The sequence below is a fragment of the Rhinoderma darwinii genome, chromosome 4 (assembly GCF_050947455.1).
Source record: "Rhinoderma darwinii isolate aRhiDar2 chromosome 4, aRhiDar2.hap1, whole genome shotgun sequence".
NCBI lineage: Eukaryota > Metazoa > Chordata > Amphibia > Anura > Rhinodermatidae > Rhinoderma > Rhinoderma darwinii.
In genome coordinates, this window is record NC_134690.1 from 327,813,359 (window position 1) to 327,838,779 (window position 25,421).

General features: G+C 43.2%; 1 protein-coding gene across 1 annotated transcript in view; it reads left to right on the top strand.

Annotated features, from left to right (window-relative positions):
* LOC142761238 (proton-coupled folate transporter-like) overlaps positions 1–23,743 on the top strand; it is a 399,800-nt gene extending 376,057 nt beyond the window's left edge. The window contains exon 7 of the mRNA XM_075864431.1: positions 23,689–23,743. Within this exon, the coding sequence (XP_075720546.1) occupies positions 23,689–23,743 (55 nt within the window). The remainder of the gene's footprint in view (positions 1–23,688) is intronic.
* Positions 23,744–25,421: the final 1,678 nt, after the last annotated feature.

Here is a 25,421-nt window from a genome sequence, read left to right on the forward strand (position 1 = left end):
GCATGGATACGTTTGTAGGTTACTCCAGGATACATATTTATTATTTATTTTATTTCCTGCTGCTTATATAGCACTATCCTATTTCGTAGTGCTGTACAGAGATTGTCATCACTCAGATCAGTTCCTGTTCCCAGTAAGGGCATGCCCAGACGTGGCGGATTTCTTCCGCTACTGTCCGCATCAATGCCGCACAGAATCTGCGTTGCAGATTCTGTTGTGGCTCTGCCCAAAATGGGCATTAAATTGATGCGGACTAGCCGTTGCGTATTGAGGTGAAGTACTTCCCTTCTCTCTATCAGTGCAGGATAGAGAGAAGGGACAGCACTTTCCCTAGTGAAAGTAAAAGCATTTCATACTTACCGGCCGTTGTCTTGGTGACGCGTCCCTCTTTCGGCTTCCAGCCCGACCTCCCTGGATGACGCGGCAGTTCCTGTGACCGCTGCAGCCTGTGATTGCCTGCAGCCGTCACTTAGACTGAAACATCATCCTGGGAAGCCGGACTGGAGGAAGAAGCAGGGAGTTTTCGGTAAGTATGAACTTCTATTTTTTTTACAGGTTGATGTATATTGTGATCGGTAGTCACTGTCCAGGGTGCAGAAAGAGTTACTGCCGATCGCTTAACTCTTTCAGCACCCTGGACAGTGACTATTTACTGACGTCGCCTAGCAACGCTCCCGTAATTACGGGTGCACACACGTAGTCACCCGTAATTATGGGTGCACACACGTAGTCACCCGTAATTATGGGTGCACACACGTAGTCACCCGTAATTACGGGAGCCCCATTGACTTCCTCAGTCTGGCTGTAGACCTAGAAATACATAGGTCCAGCCAGAATGAAGAAATGTCATGTTAGTAAAACCAATACGCTCCGCTGCACACATAACATCTACATAACATCTGCGGACTTCATTGTGGAATTTTGAATCTCCATTGAAGTCAATGGAGAAATTCCGCAACAAGTCCGCTACACGTCCGCAACAACCATTGTATGCTGCGGACACCAAATTCCGCTCCACAGCCTACGCTACGCAGCGGAATTGTCCGCAACGTGTAAACGAACCCAACCACAAAGCTGTGGACGGCAATGGAAAAATGTGTACGCTGCGGATTTCCTCTGCGGACTGTCTGCAGCGGAATTCCAGAGCAATTCCGCTACGTGTGGTCATGTCCTTCAGCTCACAATCTAAATTCTTTGCTCAAACACACAGGACCAATTTAGTAGGGAACCAACTAACCTATCAGTCAGCGTCGGACTGGGGTTCCATGGGCCCACCAAAGGGAATGATTCTGAGGGCCCACTCGCCATCTCTACAGAATATGTGCACATCCACTTTTTGATATTATTGTACACATAGGACATATCATCAATAAGGTCTTATAGGTTATTTGTGAATCACTCATATGAAATAGACACTAGTGGCAAATGTTTGTCTAATAAGTCCGTTTTAAAAGGGGTTGACATCTGCTAGACCTTTAGGGACACATTTTTGGGTCAGTCTGGGCCACCCGGAGGATTGTCTGGTACTCTGGTGTGCCAGTCCGACCCTGCTATCAGTATACACAGGTAGTTGTCCTTAGTCGGATTAGGATCCAGTGCTACAAGGCAACAGTGCTAACCACTAAGCCACCATACTGTCCATATTCAACAGTTGTCTGAAAAAACACCTGAAAAATTGTGCCACAAGTTGTTTTGTTTATTTTTTTTAAAGCGTATCTAACTTTTTATGTGACTTTTCAGAATAAGCTGTCATGTGTGTGTAACTGAGGAATAACACTATTTCTGGCCATTGAATTCTGCATTTTTTAGTAGTTTTCCCCTCTGCAGGCTCTATCTCTAATTCTCAGTTATCTCTGAACTAGGGGCGGAGCCTAACAGCTATCATGTCTCCTATACACTACACACATAGAAAGGGAGAATCCTGCTCTCCTATCTCTATCTATCACATATACAGAATAGAAGCAGCAGCTGCATAGAGGAGGTTATACAGCAGTACAGACCATTGTAGCTGAGAATCCAGCACTGGGGTAACATAGAAATCTTACCAGCAACATGTGTCTCTCTCACTCTGCTTCTGATTCTTCTCTATAGACTTGTATGCAGTGCTTCAGGTGCTGACTCACCCTCTCACTGCTCCTACCTCCTCTTCCCCCTCTCCATAGACTTGTATAGGCAGGTAGTGAAGTGACACACCCCAGCCTTGCAGCCTGTCAATTGTGCTCTGTAACCGGGAACAGACTTTGCTTGACAACTGGGGGTGGATAGCAGATTGCAGGAAGGGAGACACCTAGTGGCAGTAACTTCACACAGAATTTGTATGGATAAAACTAAATTTTACCAGTACGTAAATTACAAGGTTGATCTATATCATGTGCTACTATTTGATCAGCATAAGTTGTTTGAAAGTTAATGCCCATTTAAATAATGCATTCTCTATTATTTTGAAATACTTTTCTTAATAACTTCCATCAGAGGTCAGAGTTTTTTTCCCTTTCTAGGATACAGTTGCTGCTCTTCAGATCAATGGGAGTAAAATAAAGTACAGTTTTCCTAGTGGAGGTTCAAGATTTTATCATATATGCATCTGAGGGGGTGTATGCATCTCCTAAGCCACATGTACCATCACATTTTCCTGGGTTTTTCTTATTCATGCAGAGTATTTTATAGAATGGTAGAATTTGTTAACCAAGTTTAGCCATCTGGAAGGGCCATTTTCAAGCTATAATGACATTGAGTACAATGTGAAAAATAACACTAGTTTGTATAACCCCAGGATTGCATCATCTGGAGTCTAAACAGACAAACTTGAGGAAAGAGAATTCTGGGGAAATAAAATGTACATTAACCCTCTTCTGCTGCAGCCATATTTCGTTTTTTATTTTTCGTTTTGTTTTCTTGCCTTCTTGAGACATAATTTTTTATTTTTCTGTCAACAAAGCCATATGAGGGCTTTTTTTTCTAATGGGATGAGTTGTAAATTTTATTTGCACCATTTAATCTACTGAGAAACTTTTAAAATTATAATTTTAAAAATGTTGATCGTGTCATCTAAATGGTTAAACGACTGGGATCGGAGTAATCTCCAATCCTGGCCATTACAGTGAGTATTCGGCAGTAATATACAGCCAACACCCGCTGAGCCCACTCCATACTCCTCCCGACTATGATATACCAGATGTCAGGAATGGGTTAAGGAAAAAAAAGATCTCAGGCCAGAATGGCATTAGTCTGTTGCAGGACAAGACCGCATGGAGAAATGTGTCAGTTTAAGACTAGGACTTAAAAAAGATATCCAAGTAGAATGCTCTATTATGTCTAAGGCAGGCAGGGGTGAAATAAACTCAATACAGACATGTTTAATGAATGAGAACAACCCTGTCACTAATCACAGACAGTAAGGAAAGACTCAATGACCCTATTCCAGAGAGGATGTCCAGGATATCCAACTGCCACTTAAAAATTACCTTATCAAATAGCATAGGCCATTGGATTGAAACGGTAAATTCACACATAGCGTAAATACTGTGGATTTTCTGCAACAGCTTGCATTTTAGTACTACCTCTCTTTAGTACTACCTCTTGAGCTAGAGCCGCAGTCCAAATGAATACATTTACTTGCATGCAATCTTGTGGACTGCAGCTGTCACTCAAGAGTTAAAATTAATCAGTAGCACTACAAAAAAATGTAGGTGTAGCACTGGTCTAAGGCCTCATTCACACGTGCATATCAGATTCACGCGCGTGAATCTAGTCCGTGTGTGTTGCGTTATGCATCAGTGTGCTTTGTGAGGGGCATGCATTATTCACGTACTCGCAAACCACATCTTTTTTTTATTTTCAATCAAATTAATGCACAAATCACGCACCGCACACGGGTGTGTATCTGTGTGCAGTGCGTGGTTTTCATGCACCCATAGATTTCAATGATTTCGTGAAAATTCACCAACATAGGACATGCAGTGAGCTTCACACAGCGGACTCTCTCTGTGTGAAAACTCACGCATGTGTGAACGGCCCCATTGAAATCAATGGGTCCGTGTTTGCAGCGCGTGATTTACATGCGCAGCACACAGACGTTATTCATGTTCGTGTGAATTCGACCTTATTGTCAAACTAGTCTTCAAAGAGAACCTATCACTTCCTGGGAAACCTCATGAAGTAATTGAAGAAAAATATAAAACTCTCCTGTCTTTGGTTATAAACGCTCTGGCTCTTAAGAGCGGACACACTTCAGCTGAAGTCATCTCTCCACATGCAGCAGGGTGCAGTTCAAGTTTCATAAGATTTTGACTGTTCTTTGAGATTTTTTCCTTTTGAGTTGGGAGAGTCGTGTGTGTGTGTGTGTGTGTGTGTGTGTGTGTGTGTGCGTGTGTGTGCATGCGTGTGTGCATGTGTGTGTGTGTGCAGCATGTGTATACAGTGAAGATCTCTATTGCTATCTAACTTGATGCTGCTTTATTAGCAGCAATGTAAGATAAGCACAGAGCGCCTCACACAAAAGAATGGGAACTACAACTCACAGCTAATTATTTCTGAGCGTCAACATATTCCATAGTTCTAAAGCTAAAAATCCCTTCCCGCCCTGTACCATAATATTACGGTGCAGTGATGGTGAGGGTACAGGAACTGTGCCCGCGCCATCCCTTGCAGGTCATGGCTGTGCTCTAATGGTCGGGATTGTAGATCATTCAGCTTAGATTACGCAGCCAATAGCAGTTTTACAGAGGGTCCACGGAAGGGGCGTCGCTAGCACCTTCGGGGCCCAAGCCCCAGATCTTTGGCCCGGTGCCCTGGATCCCCGGCGACTGACACATTCGGGTTGCAATTACGACCGGGCCACGACCGCCCGCACTGCATCTATAAAAGTTACTATCGTAACTGGGGATTATGTAAGAAAATACACGGGTCCCTGTTACTATAGTAACGACACACCCATCTTCCTTCCCTAGCGCAGCGGAAGTCTTGACGTTTTCTCACGTCATGTCATCAGGATGCTAAATGGTATCGGGACATCCGCTGCACCCGGAGCCGAAGAGAAGTGTAAGTGTAACGTTACGGTCTGCTGGTACCCCTGGTGGTGGTGGGTACCGGGGTAATAATGGGGGTTAGTGCTAGCCTCTGCATCGGCTAACAGTAAGCCCCGCCTTAGTAATGGACGCTGTCAATCAGACAGCAGCTATTAATAAGGCAGTAGTAATAAAGTTTAAAAACATAAAAAAAGATATTTTCTTGAAATAAAAAAAAAACATACCACCCTAATTAACAAATTTATTTAGCATAAAAAAGCCATCATTAAAGCAGTCCTCAAATCCAACGTAATCCAATGGCCGAACCTGTGAAAAAACTCAAATAGACAAAAAAATATTGGTAACACATGAAAAAGCAAAACAATTCTTATACTTACCTTTCCTGGGTCCAGCGTTGGAGCCGCAATGTCAGCGAGCTGGGCCCTATATCTAAGCCTATAATGTATGATACTATCTGCTGAGCCAGAGTATCTAATCCTATCCGTAGCTATAGGGTCAGAGTACTACAGATATGCTGTCTCATATATATATATATATATATATATATATATATATATACATATAAAATCCAAAAAAATGAAGAGGCAGCACTCCAAGGAAATTGGTGAAAAAAAAGTGGTGTGTTTATTCACCCCAGGCAGGCAACGTTTCGATCCGTCTCTATGGGATCTTTGACAAAGATCCCATAGAGACGGATCGAAACGTTGCCTGCCTGGGGTGAATAAACACACCACTTTTTTTTTCACCAATTTCCTTGGAGTGCTGCCTCTTCATTTTTTTGGATTTCATTAACAAGGGTTCCTAGTTTGCACACTGTCAAAGACATGAACAGTCTAGAATTTTTAGGCTAGGTTAATTTTACCAGTGAGAGATAGATTATATAAAAAAAAAAAAGAAAATCACATTGTCAAAGTTATATATATTTATTTGCATTTTGCACAGAGAGATATGTATTTGATCCCCTACCAACCATTAAGAGTTCAGCCTCCTCCAGACCAGTTACACGCTCCAAATCAACTTGGTGCCTGCATTAAAGACAGCTGTCTTAAATGGTCACCTGTATAAAAGACTCCTGTCCACAGACTCAATTAATCAGTCTGACTCTAACCTCTACAACATGGGCAAGACCAAAGAGCTTTCTAAGGATGTCAGGGACAAGATCATAGACCTGCACAAGGCTGGAATGGGCTACAAAACCATAAGTAAGACGCTGGGTGAGAAGGAGACAACTGTTGGTGCAATAGTAAGAAAATGGAAGACATACAAAATGACTGTCAATCGACATCGATCTGGGGCTCCATGCAAAATCTCACCTCGTGGGGTATCCTTGATCCTGAGGAAAGTGAGAGCTCAGCCGAAAACTACACGGGGGAACTTGTTAATGATCTCAAGGCAGCTGGGACCACAGTCACCAAGAAAACCATTGGTAACACATTACGCCGTAATGGATTAAAATCCTGCAGTGCCCGCAAGGTCCCCCTGCTCAAGAAGGCACAGGTACAGGCCCGTCTGAAGTTTGCAAATGAACATCTGGATGATTCTGAGGGTGATTGGGAGAAGGTGCTGTGGTCAGATGAGACTAAAATTGAGCTCTTTGGCATTAACTCAACTCGCCGTGTTTGGAGGAAGAGAAATGCTGCCTATGACCCAAAGAACATTGTCCCCAATGTCAAGCATGGAGGTGGAAACATTATGTTTTGGGGGTGTTTCTCTGCTGGGGGTGTTAATAGCCCCATTAAAGTCAACGGGTCCGTGTGCTGTGCGTTATTTCAACACACAGCACACGGACGAGAGTCACATTCGTCTCAATGAGCCCTAAGTCTATCATGTATGATACTGTCTGCTGGGGCCATGTATCTAAGCCTATCATGTATGAGACTGTCTGCTGAAACAATGCATCCAATTTTATCCAGCGGTGTAGCTATAGGAGCCTTAGTTTTATAGACATCCTATCTTCGATATATATGTAAGAAAAATAAAAAAAAACATTTTGGGGTGTAAATATATGTCTCGGGGCTTATGCCCCTGACCTTTTAAAACCCCAGCAACACCCCTGGTCCACGGTGAGGGCTTCCTCTTTAACCCCATTGGTAACCGCACAATGTGATAGGGGCCTAAAAATGGCTCTAGGTCTTGCATGTTTGAGAGCCTTTCAGGCCTGGTCCAAATCAGGGCCTTATTGGCTGCCTATCAGACAGGCATAATACTTTGCAATACAGATGTAATCGGTATTGCCGCATCCATAATAATATGCACTACAAAAATAAAATGTTATTGTTTGAAAAACTAAAGTCTTTATAAGATGGTGTGATCATCAGTGGGAGAATACTCCTTATTCATGTTATGTGAAGAAAGAGGCTGGGCATGATTGGTTGTGCTTGGATGTAGATTGGGTGTAGTTAGAAGCATCGCTAAAGGAGTGACTCAACCAAATAGATTTGCTCCGTGCACTGCTGCATTTGTACCCTGTATTTCCATTCATTAAAAGTTGGTAGGTATGGTGGTAAATTCTGTCATAGCATCTCTCCCACTTTTTCTAGTGAGAGACTCAGATTACCCCTTTACAAGCAGCTGTATCCTCCTCTAGCAGATTAACCCTGTGGCGCATGCAGGAAAAGTTTCCAGTTGTCCGGAAACCCCCCTGTGACCAAGGCCGCGTTATTCCTCTTGCCCAGGGAGGCCCTCACAAGGGGACTCAATTGTATCCACCTCCTTACAATTGCCAGTGCTGGCAAGGGAATCATTGGTTCCCTTCCCCACCATTTCAAAAAAAAAAAAATTGTGATGCAGGCAGTGCAATGAAGTCATTGCGCCGACTGCGTCATTCCACTGGAGCAGTCCTGGTCAGAAGAGACCAGGCCTGCATCGCTGGAGGAGACGACTACAGTGGTCACTACCTATATAGGCACTGTGTGTGTCATTACTTACAGCGAGCTGTGTGTGGCACTATCTTCATTAGCAATGTGGCACTATCTGCAGTGAGCAATGTGGCAAATCTGCATTAGCACTCTGACACTACATGGGCACTATCTACTTGGGCACTATCTAGATGAGCACTGTGTGTGGTACTATCTGGCAGATGTGAGCATGTTGTTCACCTGGAGGCTCACATTAGATATCTGGAGTAGCAAAATGCAACACTGAGGGTTATAGACAATCTTGAGCTGAACATGCTGCTCACGGAGCAAGCAGTAAGTGGGGTAGATCTGGAGGGTGAAAACATGGGTCAGCAGGATCAGGCAAGTTGCTGGGTTAATGTAGTTAGGGGCAGTGGAAAGGGGTCCAAGAAAAGGAAGGCCAATCCTGTTTCTGATATTCCAAGCAAAATTGCCAAGTTGGGTGATGATGCAAGGGTGTCGGTCTCAGAAATGGCAGCCCTAGAGGATACTGATCTCCCTAACAGCCCAGCTAGTAGTCGGCGGGATGGTAATGCAGGTACGGCAACACAATTAGTAGTTGTAGGGGATTCTATAATCAGGAAGGCGGATAGAATAATTTGTCGCCAAGACCGCATCAACCGAATGGTTTACTATCTTCCTGGTGCCAGAGTTCGGCATGTGGTGGAACGGCTGGATAAATTACTGGGAGGGGCTGTTGATGATCCAGCTGTCGTGGTCCATGTGGGTACCAACGACAGAATAAATAGTAGGTGTAGGAGCCTTAAGAATAATTTTAAAGAACTAGGCTACAAGGTGAAAGGAAGGACCTCCAAGGTTGTATTCTCAGGAATACTGCCTGTGCCATGCGCATCACAGGAAAGACAGCGGGAGCTTAGAGAATTAAATGCATGGCTTAAGTCTTGGTATAGAGGAGGAGGCTTTGGGTTCCTAGAGCACTGGGCTGACTTTTAAAGGGAAAACAGCTCCTGATTTTCAGACGTTTTTGAAGCCACTCGCGATTTTCGCTGCGTTTTTCACTGCGTTTTTTACGGCAATTTTTGGAGCTTTTTTTCAATAGAGTCTATGGAAAACGGCTCCAAAAACGTCCTAAGAAGTGTCCTGCACTTCTTTTTCGCGGCCGTTTTTGTACCTGTTTACGGCCCCAAAAATGGCCGAAAATAGGCCGTGTGAACATATCCTAAGTGTGAAAGAGACAATAGTGGGTGAAGACTGTGAGGAGTTTGAAACCTTGTGGGTGGAATTACAAAGGGAGGTAAACACTGAAAAAATTACTTTTGGTGTAATCTATAGACCCCCCCCCCATATAACTGAGGAGATGGAAGATCAAACATATAAACAAATGGAGCAGGCTGCACAGGCTGCTACTGTAGTGATAATGGGAGATTTTAATTACCGGGATATTAATTGGTGTCATGGTTCGGCTTCAACTGCAAAGGGGAGAAATTTCCTCAACCTGTTGCAGGAAAATGTTATGGGCTGACTAGAGGTGAAGCTGTGTTGGATCTGGTAATTTCTAATAATGCAGAGCTTGTTGGCAATGTCAATGTTCGTGAAAACCTCGGTAACAGTGATCACAATATAGTTATATTTTACCTATACTGTACAAAAAAAACATAGGCTGGGAGGGCAAAAACACTTAATTTTAAGAAGGACAATTTCTCCAGGATGAGGGCTGCAATTCAGGAATAGACAGGGAAGAACTAATGTCAAATAATGATACAAATTATAAATGGGAGATTTTAAAATCTACTTTGGGTAATTATAGTGCAAAATTTATTCCTATAGGTAACAAGTATAAACGACTAAAATTAAACCCCACATGGCTTACACCTTCTGTAAAAAGGGCAATACATGACAAAAAAAAGGGCATTTGAAAAATACAACTCAGAGGGTATAGCCTTTGTAAATTATAAAGGGCTTAATAAAATCTGCAAAAAAGTAATAAAATCAGCAAAAATACAAAATGAAAGACAGGTGGCCAAGGATAGTAAAACAAATCCCAAAAAATTATTCAAGTATGTAAATGCAAAAAAGTCAAGGTCTGACCATGTAGGACCCCTAAATAGTGGTAAAAGGGAGATGGTCACAGGGGATCAAGAGAAGGAAGAGTTACTAAATGGGTTCTTTAGCTCTGTGTATATACAACAGAAGAAAGAGAAGCTGATATAGCCAGTGCCCGTGCTGTTAATATATCAGTTGATATACTGAATTGGCTGAATGTAGATATGGTCCAAGCTAAGTTAAATAAAATAAATGTACACCCTAGAGTTCTTAAGGAGCTTAGTTCAGTTATTTCTGTCCCCCTCTTTAAAATATTTAGAGATTCTCTAGTGACTGGTAAAGTGCCAAGTGACTGGCGCAGGGCAAATGTGGTGCCTATTTTTAAAAAGGGCTCTAGGTATTCCCCGGGTACTTTTAGACCAGTAAGCTTTACATCCATCATGGGGAAAATGTTTGAGGGGCTATTGAGGGACTATATACAGTATTATGTGACAAAAATAGTATCATAAGTGACAGCCAGCACGGTTTTACTAAGGACAGAATTTGTCAAACCAACCTGATTTGTTTTTATGAAGAGGTGAGCAGAAGCCTAGACATATGTATTGTGTTTTTGGACTTTGCAAAAGCATTTGACAGTGTCCCTCATAGACGTTTAATGGGTAAATTAAGGACTATAGGTTTAGAAAGTATAGTTTGGAATTGGATTGAGAATTGGCTCAAGGACCGTATGTATCCCGGGAGTTGTGGTCAATGATTCCTACTCTGAATGGTCCCCGGTTATAAGTGATGTACCCAAGGGTTCCGTGCTGGGACCACTATTATTCAACTTATTTATTAATGATATACATGATGGGATTAATAGCACTATTTCTATTTTTGCAGATGACACCAAGCTATGTAGTATTGTTCAGTCTGTTAAAGATGTTCGTAAATTGCAAGCTGATTTGAACACACAGTTTTTGGGCATCCACTTGGTAAATTAAGTTTAATGTAGATAAATGTAAAGTTATGCATCTGGGTACCAACAATCTGCATGCATCATATTTCCTAGGGAGAGCTATACTGGAGGAGTCACTTGTTGAGAAGGATCTGTGGGTGTACTTGTAAATCATAAACTAAATAACAGCATGCAATGTCAATCAGCTGCTTCAAAGGCCAGCAAGATATTGTTGTGTATTAAAAGAGGCATTTACTCGAGGGACAGGGATATAATATTACCACTTTACAAAGCATTAGTGCGGCCTCATCTAGAATATGCAGGCTCCAATTTATAGAAAGGATGACTTGGAGTTGGAAAAAATACAAAGAAGAGCAACAAAGCTAATAAGGGGCATGGAGAATCTAAGTTATGAGGAAAAATTAAAAGAATTAAACCTATTTAGACTTGAAAAGAGACGACTAAGGGGGGACATGATTAACTTATATAAATATATGAAGGGCACATACAAAAACTATGGTAAAATCCTGTTCCATGTAAAACCCCCTCAAAAAACAAGGGGGCACTCCCTCCTTCTGGAAAAAGAAAGGTTCAACCTGCAGAGGCGACAAGCCTTCTTTACTGTGAGATCTGTGAATCTATGGAATAGCCTACCGCAGGAGCTGGTCACAGCAGGGACAGTAGATGGCTTTAAAAAAGGCTTAAATAATTTCCTAGAACAATAAAATATCAGCTCCTATGTGTAGAAATTTTCCCCTTCCCTTTCCCATTCCTTGGTTGAAGTTGATGGACATGTGCCTTTTTTCAACCTTACTAACTATGTAACTGTGTGGCACTAGTTACATATATACTGTGCCACTATCTACAGGGGGAACTTAGTGTGGTATTATCTGCGCTGGTTTTTACACTACAAATAGTGGTCAGCACATATCTACAAGTCTACACCGCATTCCAAATTATTATGCAAATGTTATTTTGCGCTGATTTTCCTAAATAGTCGATGCAAATGACAGTCAGTATAATCTTCAAGCCATCAACCGTTGGAGTATAATGCGAATTTTATTGAACAAATCTAATGATAACAGATTTTTTTTTTTAGAAGTAAAAAAACTCAAAATGCACTGTTTCAAATTATTATGCACAACAGAGATCAAAACATTTTAATGGTTGTAAAGAGAACTAAAATGGTAATTTGTTGAATTTGCAGCATCAGGAGGTCATATTTACAGAAATCAAAAGCTCTTTCTATCAAAAAATACTTAACAGGCCAAGTTACATGTTAACATAGGACCCCTTCTTTGATATCACCTTCACAATTCTTGCATCCATTGAATTTGTGAGTATTTGGACAGTTTCTGTTTGAATATCTTTGCAGGATGTCAGAATAGCCTCCCAGAGCTTCTGTTTTGATGTGAACTGCCTCCCACCCTCATAGATATTTTGCTTGAGGATGCTCCAAAGGTTCTCAATAGGGTTGAGGTCAGGGGAACATGGGGACAACACCATGAGTTTCTCTACTTTTATGCCCATAGCAGCCAATGACACAGATGTATTCTTTGCAGCATGGGATGGTGCATTGTCATGCATGAAGATAATTTTGCTACGGAAGGCACGGTTCTTCTTTTTGTACCACGGAAGAAAGTGGTCAGTCATAAACTCTACGTACTTTGCAGAGGTCATTTTCACACCGTCAGGGACCCTAAAGGGGCCTACCAGCTCTCTCCCCATGATTCCAGCCCGAAACATGACTCCTCCACCTCCTTGCTGACGTCGCAGCCTTGTTGGGACATGGTGGCCATTCACCAACCATCCACTACTCCATCCATCTGGACCATCCAGGGTTGCACAGCACTCATCAGTAAACAACACGGTTTGAAAATTAGTCTTCATGTATTTCTGAGCCCACTGCAACCGTTTCTGCTTCTGAGCATTGTTTAGGGGTGGCTGAATAATAGCTTTATGCACACTTGCAAACCTCTGGAGGATCCTACACCTTGAGGTTCGCGGAACTCCAGAGGCACCAGCGGCTTCAAATACCTGTTTGCTGCTTTGCAATGGCATTTTAGCAGCTGCTCTCCTAATCCTATTAATTTGTCTGGCAGAAACCTTCCTCATTATGCCTTTATCTGAACGAACCCGTCTGTGCTCTGAATCAGCCACAAATCTTTTCACAGTACGATGATCACGCTTAAGTTTTCTTGAAATATCCAATGTTTTCATACCTTGTCCAAGGTATTGCACTATTTCACGCTTTTCGGCAGCAGAGATATCCTTTTTCTTTCCCATATTGCATGAAACCTGTGGCCTGCTTAATAATGTGGAACGTCCTTCTTATGTAATTTTCCTTTGATTGGGCACACCTGGCAAACTAATTATCACAGGTGTCTGAGATTGATTACAATGTTACAAAGAGCCCTAAGACACAATACCATCCATGAGTTTAATTGAAAAACTAATAATTTAATGTTTATGACACTTAAATCCAATGTGCATAATAATTTGGAACACGGTGTATACCATTATATAAGAGCTTATAATGTAAAGAGCTCGGGTGGTGGATGCATGCACAGGGACAGCTTTACGATAGATGGTGCCTTGTGCAAAATTTTCTTTTGGCGCCCCACCCCATCATAAAAAAAATGCCCCATAAAAATGTATAATGCCCCCCACAGTATAATGCCCTTTATAGGGCCCCCACAAAGTGTAATGCCCTCTTTAGTGCCCCCCACACAGTATAATGTACCCTAAGTGCCCCCAATACAGTGTAATGCCCCCACAGCCACCCCATGCATTATTCTAATAATATTTAATGATATAATAAATTATAACCCCTTTAAGAACACAGTATTTTGTCCTCTAAGTGTGCCTACACAGTATAATGCCCCCAAAGTGCCACACACAGTATATTGTCCCCTGTAATGCCCCTACACAGTATAATGTCCCCTTAGTGGCCTCCACACAGTATAAAGCCCTTTAATGCCCCAACACAGTATAATATCCCCCTCCCCTCGGTGCCACACACAGCCCCTTCTTGTAGATAGTGCCCCCCTGTAGATTGTGCCATACTGCCGTAGATTCTGCCATACATCCCCCTTTAGATAGTGTTATACAGCCTCACCTCCCCTTGTAGATAGTTCCATAGTGCCCCCAACCTCCACCTTACAGACAGTGCCCTCCACCTCTGCCTTGTAGGCATGCCATACAGCTCCCCCACCTCCACCTTGTAGACAGTAACATACAGCCCCACACCTCTCCCTTGTAGATAAGCCATACAAACCCACTTCCCCATGCAGACAGTGCCATACAGCCCCCCACTTCCCCTTGTAGATAGTCATACAGCCCCCCAAACAAATAAAACAAATAAATTGTACTCATGTAGGCATGCGCAGGGATCAGCTGCAGGCCAAATAGCCTGTAGCCTAGTAAATGGCAGAGCAGGGAGTAAACTCCCTGCTCTGCCATAGTGTTCAATAGTATCTGCGTCCTAAGGAATTTCGTTACGTCGCTACTGCTGTAGCAGCCGTAGCGGCTGCTAGTGGTGCCACCAGGTAGGGGGGGAGGCTGTGCCGGCGCCCTCATGCCGTGGGTGCCGTAGCAGCCGCTATGGCTTCTACAGTGGTAGTTACGCCACCGCAGAAAAGGGGCGGCCGGGCAGAATGACAGCTGCAGCTGCAGAGTTGCCAGGCTTGGGTGCATTAGAAACACAAGCAGAGGAAAGGAGCCAGCGCAGCACCCCCTTCCACCTGCTGGAGTGATGCACCCTGTGCGATAGCACAGGTGGCACACCCCAGAGGCCAGCCCTGTACATGCAAACCAAATCTTGTAGAGTAAAAACCAGAGGGCAGCGGGAGCATAGTGAAAATAACTTGGTTTATCAAGTATGTATTTGCAAACCCCCCTTTAAAAATCCTGCTTTTGTCCCTGAAACCCTTTACAAGCATCTGTATCCTCCTGTAACAGATTAACCCTTTACAAGCAGCTGTATCCTCCTCTAGCAGATTACCCCTTTACAAGCAGTTGTATCCTCCTCCTGCAGATTACCCCTTAACAAGCAACTGTATCCTCCTCTAGCAGATTACCCCTTTACAAAAAGCTGTATACCCCTCTAGCAGATTACCCCATTACAAGCAGCTGTATCCTCCTCTAGCAGTTTATCCCTTTACAAGCAGCTGCATCCTCCTCAAGCAGATTACCCCATTACAAGCATCTGTATCCTCCTCTAGCAGATTACCCCCTTTACAAGCAGCTGTATCCTCCTCTAGCAGATTACCCCTTTACAAGCAGCTGTATCCTCCTCTAGCAGATTTCCCTTTTAAAAGGAGCTGTCTCCTTCTTCCCCTGCAGATTTCCCCTTTACAAGCAGATGTATCCTCCTACAGCAGATTAACCCTTTATAAGTAGCTGCATCCTATTTCTCTAGCAGATTACACCTTTACAAGCAGCTGTATCCCCCCACTAGCAGATTACCCCATTACAAGCAGCTGTTTCCTCCTCTAGCAGATTACCCCTTTACAAGCAGCAGTATCCTCTAGCAGATTACCCCATTACAAGCATCTGTATCCTCCTCTAGCAGATTACCCCCCCCCCCCCCACCTTACAAGCAGCTGTATCCTCCTCTAGCAGATTTCCCTTTTAAAAGGAGCTGTCCTCCTCTTGCTGGGCTGCATATTATAGGGAAATCTTATTATATGCCTGATAAAATAATAATATTCTGTATGAAGTAAAGTTCAGTCTCCTCCTGGCTGGTGGTGAGCCAATTATTTACCTGATTTGTGTTTTGCTGATTCCTCAGTCATTACGATGCAATGGTGAATTAATTCACCAAGTTTAATATAAGCTTATCGCAAATTTATGAGAAAAATAGGTGAACTGATTTCCCATTATATTCAAGGGACCAGCTTATTGACAAGGTGGCGCAGCAGGCTAATTGATTCATTCACCTAAAATTCTGACCAGATCTAAGCACAACGCTCCACTTGCCATTAAAATGCTTCTTCTCCTCCTTACAGTTGATACCTCCCAGACAAAAAGGAAATTTCATAATATTTGGGCTTCACTCTGCTAAAATAAAAGTAGAAACTTTGTCCCTGTAATAATGAGAAATCTTCTGATTTGCTAATGATATGTATAAGAAATAATAATTATAATTTAATCTACTGTCACTTTTTGTGCATTTTTAGTAGCTTTTTTTAAATTTACTTTCAATGCTAGATAACCCAGATCCCATGTATTAAAAAAAATAAAAAATCTTGGACAAACTCAAAATATTCATGAAAGTTGTCTACAAGCAGAATAATGAAAAGGATATAAGAGCTCTTTTGTAAGAAAATAATTTTCCTTGAGAAGCTCTCGTAGTTCTTGCATTTACAATTTGCACTGGTCAATCTGATTCTATACCCAACTTTAATTAATAAGATGATTAAAAAAAAAGAAATGGAGAGTGAAAAATGCATACCGATCTGTAATGTAAATGTAAAGGAGATTTTTTCATGTTTTAACAAGTTGCTATTTTATAATTCCCTGGCCCTAGAAAACATAAAGGAGCATATTTACTAAGACCGGCATTTCATACGCCAGTCTCAGCTATCTGTTTAGCTGGAGTAAGATGCTGCAGATGTATTAAGTGGCACGTGCCTCTTAATAAATTGTTCTCAACTTTCCTCTGGCTGTGAGCCATAGTTGTGCTGCCACAACCGCGGCATTGCGCCATCCATTTCCCCATCGGATTTAAAATGAAAATGGATGCGAAGCAGCGAAACTGCATGCAACATCATCACATACCTGAGGCTGCCTTCTGGCAGTACATTGTATCAGCCACGCCAGGTAGTGAGAACCTGAGGGGACCCTAAGGGGAGAAGAGGAGTGGTGAGATGAGTATACATATTTATTTATTGTCTGATGGGGGTAGTCTGATCTGGGGAGGCAAGATATGGTGCTCAGCAAGGGCCTCTACCTTACTATGACCTACAGAGGGAAATATATGTCAGCTAGTAGCTGACATTGATTTCCGCTATAATTTCTGCCGGTTTTCTGGCGTAAACTACAATAAATGTATCAGGCCGCAGTGGCCCTGCCCCCATTTTGCAAGCTACGGCCGCTGTTTTTTTAAAAGTGACAAGAGCGGTGTAACAGACTCAAAAGGCATTGCAAATTGTGACTGCTGAGCGTTTTTGTGACTTTTCTACGCTGTAAAACTGGCGTAGAAAAGTGAATGAATTCCCCCAAAATGTCACTGACAGTATGCATACAATCAGGGCCGGCCTTAGAAGTTTGCGACCTGTGCCATTGCACAGGGCGCATCACTCCAGCAGTTGGAAGGGGGTACTTACGCTTTCTACCTTCCCATGCTTGTATTTCAGAAGCGCCCGGGCCGGGCGACTCAACAGCTGCCTTTCCGCCTGGGCGCTTCTTCTCTCAGTGGCGTCGCTACCACTGTAGCAGCCATAGCGGCTGCTAGCGGCGACACCAGGCATGAGAGCACCCGTGCCGCCCACCGGGACGGGCCCCCCCCCATCGCCAGTGCCCCTCCATCGCCAGTGGTGCCGCTTGCAGCCACTGTTGCTGCTATACTGGTAGCAACGCCACATTCAATAGTACCTGCGTCCTTAGGGCACAGATATTATTGAACACTATAGTAAAGCAGGGAGGTATCTCCCTGCTCTTCTATCTACTAGGCCAGTGGTGCCCAACCTGGGTGCCGCGGCACCCTGGTGTGCCATGAGAAGCCTCCAGGGGTGCCGCAGGACTCCTCTGAACCACAGCCGTGATTTTTTTACAGCCCCCTTGTATATAGCACCCCCATCCTCCCATCCTGTACATAGTGCCACAGTAGCTCCCTGAAGGTGCGGAATCCCCCTGTGGCCAGGGATTCCGCTCCTGGACGGAGCGCTTGATGTCTCTGTCCATATATGACTCCTGAAGCAAAATCCCCGTCCACAGTATTGCAGACTCGGTAGGCGGTGATTCAGCTCCAGGAGAAGCCCCTGACGTCACTGTCCATAAATGAATAGAGACGTATGCGGCTTTTCCTGGAGTGGAATCCCCGGTCACAGCGTCGGCAATGCTGTGGACGGAGATTCCGCTTCAGGAGTTGCCCCTGATGTCACTGTCCATACAGGAGGATTCCGCTCCTTCAGGGAGCTACAATGGCGCTATCTACAGGAAGATGGAGTTGGTGCTATCTACATGGGAGCAGTGTGGCACTACCAACAAGGGGGCTGTTTAGCACTACCTACAAGGGGACTGTGTGTCACTACCTACAGGGCGGCTGTGTGGCAATACCCTCAAGGGGCTGTATGGCACTACGTACAAGTGGGCTGTGTGGCACTACCTAGAAGGGCGCTGTGTGGCACTACCTAGAAGGGTGCTGTGTGGCACTACCTAGAAGGGCGCAGTGTGGCACTATCTACAAGGGGACTGTGTGGCACTACCTACAAGGGGCTGTGTGGCACTATCTACAGGGGGCTGTGTGGCACTATCTACAGGGGGCATCTGTGAGTGGCGGGCTGATGGTCATTTTAGTGAAAGTAGGGCTGATGGTCAGCGCAGGACGGCATAATGACATCACTGGATCATGCCGGCCTATGCAACGATCCCGTCGTCGGTGTTGTGGAGCAGCTCCGTTCGTGGTGGGAACGGGGCCTAGGTGAGTACTATTTTTTGTTTGTTTGAGGGACACTGTCTGCAAGGGGTGGTCAGGGGCACTGTGTACAAGATGGAGGTGGAGGCTGTATGGCCTATCTACAAAGGGGAAGGTGGGGGACTGTATGGCACTGCCTACAAGAGGGAGGTGGGGGCTGTATGACACTGTCTACAAGGGGGAGCTGGGGGCACTGTCTACAAGGTCATGGGGGGCGTATGGCACTGTCTACAAGAATATATAAAATACATTTCAGATGCAAAGTATACAAAGGCAGAGTATACATATATGTAGCATAAGCACATAATAAAGAGAAATAATATAGCTTTTGCGAATAATCATTTGACATTATCAATGGAAAGGTGTCAGAACACACATACACAGTTTGCTGTGTTTGGGGCTGCGTGGCCACAGACAAATCAAAGTGCCCACGTTGACCACTGTCCACTGCCCAAAGAACCTACTGTACAAAAGGCAAGTGAGCATCAGAACTGGACTGGATTAATGGAAGAAGATGGCCTGATTTGATGAATTCCGTATATTTTACATCATGTGGATTGCCGGGTACTTGTGCATCACTTACCTGGGTAAGAGATGACACCAGGATGTCCAATCTGAAGAAGGCAAGTTGGTGTAGACAGTATGATGCTCTGGGCAATATTCTGCTGGGAAACCTTGGCATTCATGTGGATGTTACTTTGACACGCACTTCCTACATAAACATTGTTGCGGACCAAGTACACCCCTTTATGACAACGGTATTTCCTAATGGCAGTGGCCACTTTCAGCAGGATGATGCACCCTACTTTGAGGAACATGACAAGTCAATCAAGGTGTTGACTTGGCCTCCAACTACACCAGATCTTAATCAGATAGAACATCTGTGAGATGTGCTGGAAAAACAAGTCCGATCCATGGAGGCCCCATCTCGCTACTTACAGGACTTAAGAAATCTGCAGCTAACATCTTGGGCCAGATACCACAGGACACCTTCAGAGGTCTTGTGAAGTCCATGCCTCAGATCTGTTTTGGCAACACAAGGAGGATCTACTTAATATTAGGTAGGTGGTTTTAACGTTATGGCTAATCGGTGTATATACTAAAAGCCTGCGGGTTGCCCTTTAGTGTGCACACTCTTTCATGAATCAATTCAGCTACTACTGAGCTATTTTGGTGTTATGGATGCTGGATTACTTAAGATGATCTCCAATAATAGTAGCTATTACGGTGTCCATAATGGTTGTGTCCTATTTTTACCCCAAACTACAGTTCTGTAGTTATCACCATATACAGTGAATTTTCATTAATCTAGCAAACAATAATTCAGTAAGTTTGATATTCCGGCACTTGCATATAGTCCAAAATTACAATATAATGTGAAATTTTACTAAACAGGAAACAAGACAAAATGAACCAAAACCAATTAGGAGACACATCTCATTAAAATACAAAATTAGTTTTAATAAAAAAAATACATATAAAAAATTTATACAATTTTGTTTACTTGCAGCTGCCACTAGGGAGTGCTTACTGCATACAGATTTAAAGAGGTTTACTCAGAATCATAAATTATTGCCTATCCACAGGATAGGTGATCATTTTTTAATCACTAGTTACCCCAACGTTCGTGAGAACAGGGGTCCAGAACACCCCGTTCCTCCAACACATCGCCGCAGCACTCATCCAGGAAAACGGTCCCTGGACTGTCCTTGTGTTAGAAAATCTTCTGTTATAAAATTGTAATTCTTTTTAATTTAAATCCAATTCTCAAACTTTTATTTATTATGTGATTGTTCAATTCATTTAATTCAGTATTTAGTCAATGATATAAAAAGGGAATGAAGTGTCGCTTCTAAAAATACTAATACAGAAAACAATGCTGAATTACTGATTGTCTTTTCATATTATGAAACTTCTATTCTTTAATTTATAGAAAATGTAAACTCTTTCCATAGATAACAATATACTAGTACCCCCTGCAGTAATGTAATTGCGATAAGATGTAACTTGTGAATGCTCTTTGGAAATAAATACACCTGAAAAATTGTATGTCCTTTTTTAAATCCGCAAGAAGAATTCTGCAATATTTGTGTTTTCTCAGTTTGATCATTGGAGACCTAGGATACATGCACACTGACGCGCTGAATGCACAGTGTCTGTCCCACAATGGAGCTGTAGGTACTCCATGTGCCACCATATTATAGATGTGTTCAGTCACAGGCGTAGCTAGGTTCTCCAGCACCCGGGGTAAAGATTCAGTTTGGCGCCCCCCCCAACCTCTTTCCCGACATCTCCTTCCCCCTCGCCGTGTTTGTTTTGTCTACCAATCAATGACGTGTCATTTCTTTTCCACATTTCTTTTTATGTAACTCGAGCATAAAAACATTTGTACATTTTACAAGCAATATGGTTCTATACACAACACCAGAACCAAGCTCAGTATATATATACAGCACCAGAACAAAGCTCAGTACATAAATACAACACCAGCACAAATACAGCTCAATTTAGTGCAACCCCTGCTGTATAGGTATGTACGGCGTAAAACTACAGCTCCCAGCATGGCACGAACAATGATAAGGATATGCTGGGAGATGCTGTTTCACAAAAAATAAATCATATCATAATCATACCCCCCATCATCTCGCTGCAGATCATACAGTGACTACATTACTGATTAGAGGCAGAATAAACATTTACATTAAGTGTCTCACCGGTGACGTCTCAGATTCTAGTTCTTTTTCTCCATCCGGTCCAGACCTCTATGATGATTTCTCCTGGTCACAGCCCATTTCTGCAGTTTGCCACTCAGATGTCTTCAGCTTCTCACTTTTCCTACATTTCTACACCTATAAATAAATATAAAGTTCTCATTATGCCACACACTACGCCCCTAAATATAATAGCGCCATACACAGCACCTCTAATTATAATATCGCCATACACCGTGTCCCACACACACACTGTGCCCCCTGTAGATAGTGCCCCCATAGAGACCCTGTAGATAGTGCCCCCATAGATAGTGCCCCCATATAGCCCACCCCTGTATATAGTGTCCCACAAATAGCTTTCCCTATAGTGCTCCACAGATAGCCCACCCCTGTATATAGCCCCCCCTGTAGATATAGCCCACCCCTGGATATAGCCCCTCTGTAGATATAGTCCACCCCTGTATATAGTGCTCCACTTATAGTCCACCCCTGTATATAGTGCTCCACATATAGTCCACCCCTGTATATAGTGCTCCACATATAGTCCACCTCGGTATATAGTGCTCCACAGATAGCCCATCCCTGTATATAGCCCCCTGTAGATATAGCCCACCCCTGTATATACTGCTCCATAGATAGCCCACCCCTGTATATAGCCCCCTGTAGATATAGCTTACCCCTGTATATAGTGCTCCATAGATAGCCCACCCATGTATATAGCCCCCCTGTAGATATAGCCCACCCCTGTATATAGTGTTCCATAGATAGCCCACCCATGTATATAGCCCCCCTGTAGATATAGCCCACCCCTGTATATGATCCTCCATAGATAGCTCACCCCAGTATATAGCCCCCTTGTAGATAGAGCCCCCCTGTAGATAAAGCCCACCCTGTAGATAAAGCCCCCCTTGTAATAATGCCACACACTTTTTATTACAATAAAATAAACTATTTAAGCTCACCTTAATCCCGCATCCAGGCCGGCAGTAATGGAGACCTGCTCTCTTCTGCGCAGGTCTCCTGGGTGTTGAACGAAGCGTCTATGAAAGGCGCTGATTGGCTGGGCAGGATGACTTTCCCTGTCAGTCAGCGCCTTTCAGCGACGGAAGCGCGATGACGCTTCACTGGTACAAAAGAGCTCAATAGCTGGGCACGGAACGTACCCGGCCATTCATTGCTTCAAATTGTACCTGTGTCCTATAGACACAGGTACAATTATAGTGCAGGAGGAGGTGGCGCTGGCACCCCCCTTTAAGTTGCACCCGGGGCACATGCCCTGCCTGCCCCCCCCCCCTAGCTACGCCCCTGTGTTCAATCCTAGAAGCAATGGGGAGCTCCAAAATACGGCATCTAATAAACCATGCACAAATTTTTTTCCGGACTCTAATATCAAAACCTCAGTATTTCCTCAATATGAAATTTTAGGCATACTGAGGAACTATAGGGCCCCATACTGTAGACTGCAATAAGTGCAGTATCATGGCTCTGTACGAGATGGAGGTTGTACAAAGCCGTAATACATCCTTGTTCATGAGCCATTAGGCAATGTTCATACATCACATATTTATTGCGATGCAAAGCGTAAAATCTGTGGCTATATCCACACCGAAATTCACAATAAAATCTGCATGTAACACACACACATTTTATTGCGGATTTTGGTGTGTATTTTTAGGCTGTGTAATTTTGGGTGTGCAATTTTTATGCTGTATGTGAACCAAGCCTTAATGGGTTGATCAGTATGAAAATAGCAAAGGGGCTGGGCCACCTCTTTATTTAGTCAAATGTTTAAGCAGAAATTATGGGTAAATAAGGGTTTCAGATGCTCTAAGACAATGGGTGCTTCTACATTTCCTTAATCAGATGCTTTGTTTTGGTAATTTTGTATCTGTCCTTTTTGCACTTTCGGTTGGCGTCAAAAATCTGCCTTATCAAAAGTGGCATAAGGAGAAGAAAACTGTCTAACAGGTCATGCAATATGCGTGTAAATGATCATGCAGCATGCACCACTGTGATAAATTTGGCACATTATGTGCCTGCCTGGTCTAAGTTTACGATGTCTAACTATTACACAGCATCAGTAAATATGGTTCAATGTAGTGGAGGAATCAGAGTGATGTGTCTAGTCACATCCTACTCCATCGGCAGCCATATTATGGACGGGAGCGATGTGCGGTCGGAAGATAAATATGATAACAAGAGGGTGTAAGCTTCTGAACGAGCGAAGACAATGCAGAACTTCTAAAAGAGACATATTAGTAAGTTTATTAAAATCATGTTTCCAAGGATTTTTCTAAAGCAGCCACCCCACTTTTAAGTAATGTATACAATTATATTTAGAACAAAGTAATATATGTAATTGTTACAAAAGCTGATTTCTATTATAAATTGTTCCTTCCTCTTTTGAATTGTTCTGTGGTTTATATGTGCAATTATCTGAATAACACATTTTCATCTATATCTTTTTGTGAAGGTGGATCAGTGAAATACCCACCGAACTCCCTAATGTGATCATCAATGAAGAATAATTGGTAGGCAAAAGATTAGTATATAAAGGACCACAGAAAAAATATTATTTCAATAAAAAGCATTAGATTTTGTTTCTCTGCTTAATGCTTGAATAATTTGAACATACTGTATTATTAATATTCTGCTGGGCACAGCGGCATGAGAGCTTATGGAATGATTGCAATCAAAGAAAACCAAAGGGTTTAAGAACATAAAAATAATACTAGGAACATTAAAATGTGTTAACTATGTAACTAGTTGTCACCATCTGTGGGTATGTGAACCCACTGGGCCGTACCGCCGTAGTGGGATAGCAGCTGGCTAAACAGTGTACCAAGTCAATGTATATATAGCAGACCTCCCAACTGCCCCGAATTCGGCGGGACAGTCCCGCTTTTTGACTGCTGTCCCGCCGTCCCGGCGGTCTGAGCAATGTCCCGCCCTGCCCCCGACTCTCCCTGTTGCCAGCCACGCCCCCCTGCAACGACGCTGCCTGCACAGCAGTCTGCTTGGAGCAAGGGAGCAGAGTGCAGCAGACACACTGAAGCGGAACGCTGGAGAGGAGAAGAACGAAGCCACAGGACAGGGGTGACTGGTGAGTCCACAGATTAAACTATTTAGTGCCTGGGAACACTAACATTTATAAAATCATAAAATAAATTACAATATTTTATGGTTTTAGAAAATCTTGTCTCTCCAGACACATTCTTTTTGCAGCTCCCGCCCCCCCCCCCCGTGCCCCTCCCCCCTCTCTGGACTGCTGTAACTTCTGGCAGGAGAGGGAGAATTGTGGTAATAAAAAATACCCACACTTCTCCATTAAACATCTATCTAATCTATATGTCTGTCTGTCTATCACATCTATCTATCTGTCTGTCCGTCTGTCTATCTATCTATCTATCTATCTATCTATCTATCTATCTATCTATCTATCTATCTATCTATCTATCTATCTATCTATCTATCTATCTATCTATCTATCTATCTATCTAATCTATCTACAAAAATAGAATCCTGCAGCACAGGCTTAAAGAGACTCTGTCACCACATTATAAGTGTCCTATCTCCTATATAAGGAGATGGTCGCTGTAATGTAGGTGACAGTAATGCTTTTTATTTAAAAAAAACGATCTTTTTTCACAACGTTAGGAGCGATTTTGGTTTATGCTAATGAGCTTTCTTAATGCCCAAGTGGGCGTACTTTTACTTTTGACCAAGTGGGCGTTGTACAGAGGAGTGCATGACGCTGACCAATCAGCATCATGCACTCCTCTCCATTCATTTACACTGCACTAGCGATATAGATATATCGCTATGTGCAGCCTCATACACAAGCCCTAACATTACTACAGTGTCCTGATAATGAATACACATGACCATCCAGCCTGGACGTCATGTGTACTCAGAATCCTGACACTTCTGAATCTTTTCTGTGAGATTTACAGCAACGGATACGAAATCTCGTTTACCTCGTAATCTCGCGAGATTTCGTATCCGTTGCTGTAAATCTCACAGAAAAGATTCAGAAGTGTCAGGATTCTGAGTACACATGACGTCCAGGCTGGATGGTCATGTGTATTCATTATCAGGACACTGTAGTAATGTTAGGGCTTGTGTATGAGGCTGCACATAGCGATATAACTATATCGCTAGTGCAGTGTAAATGAATGGAGAGGAGTGCATGATGCCGATTGGTCA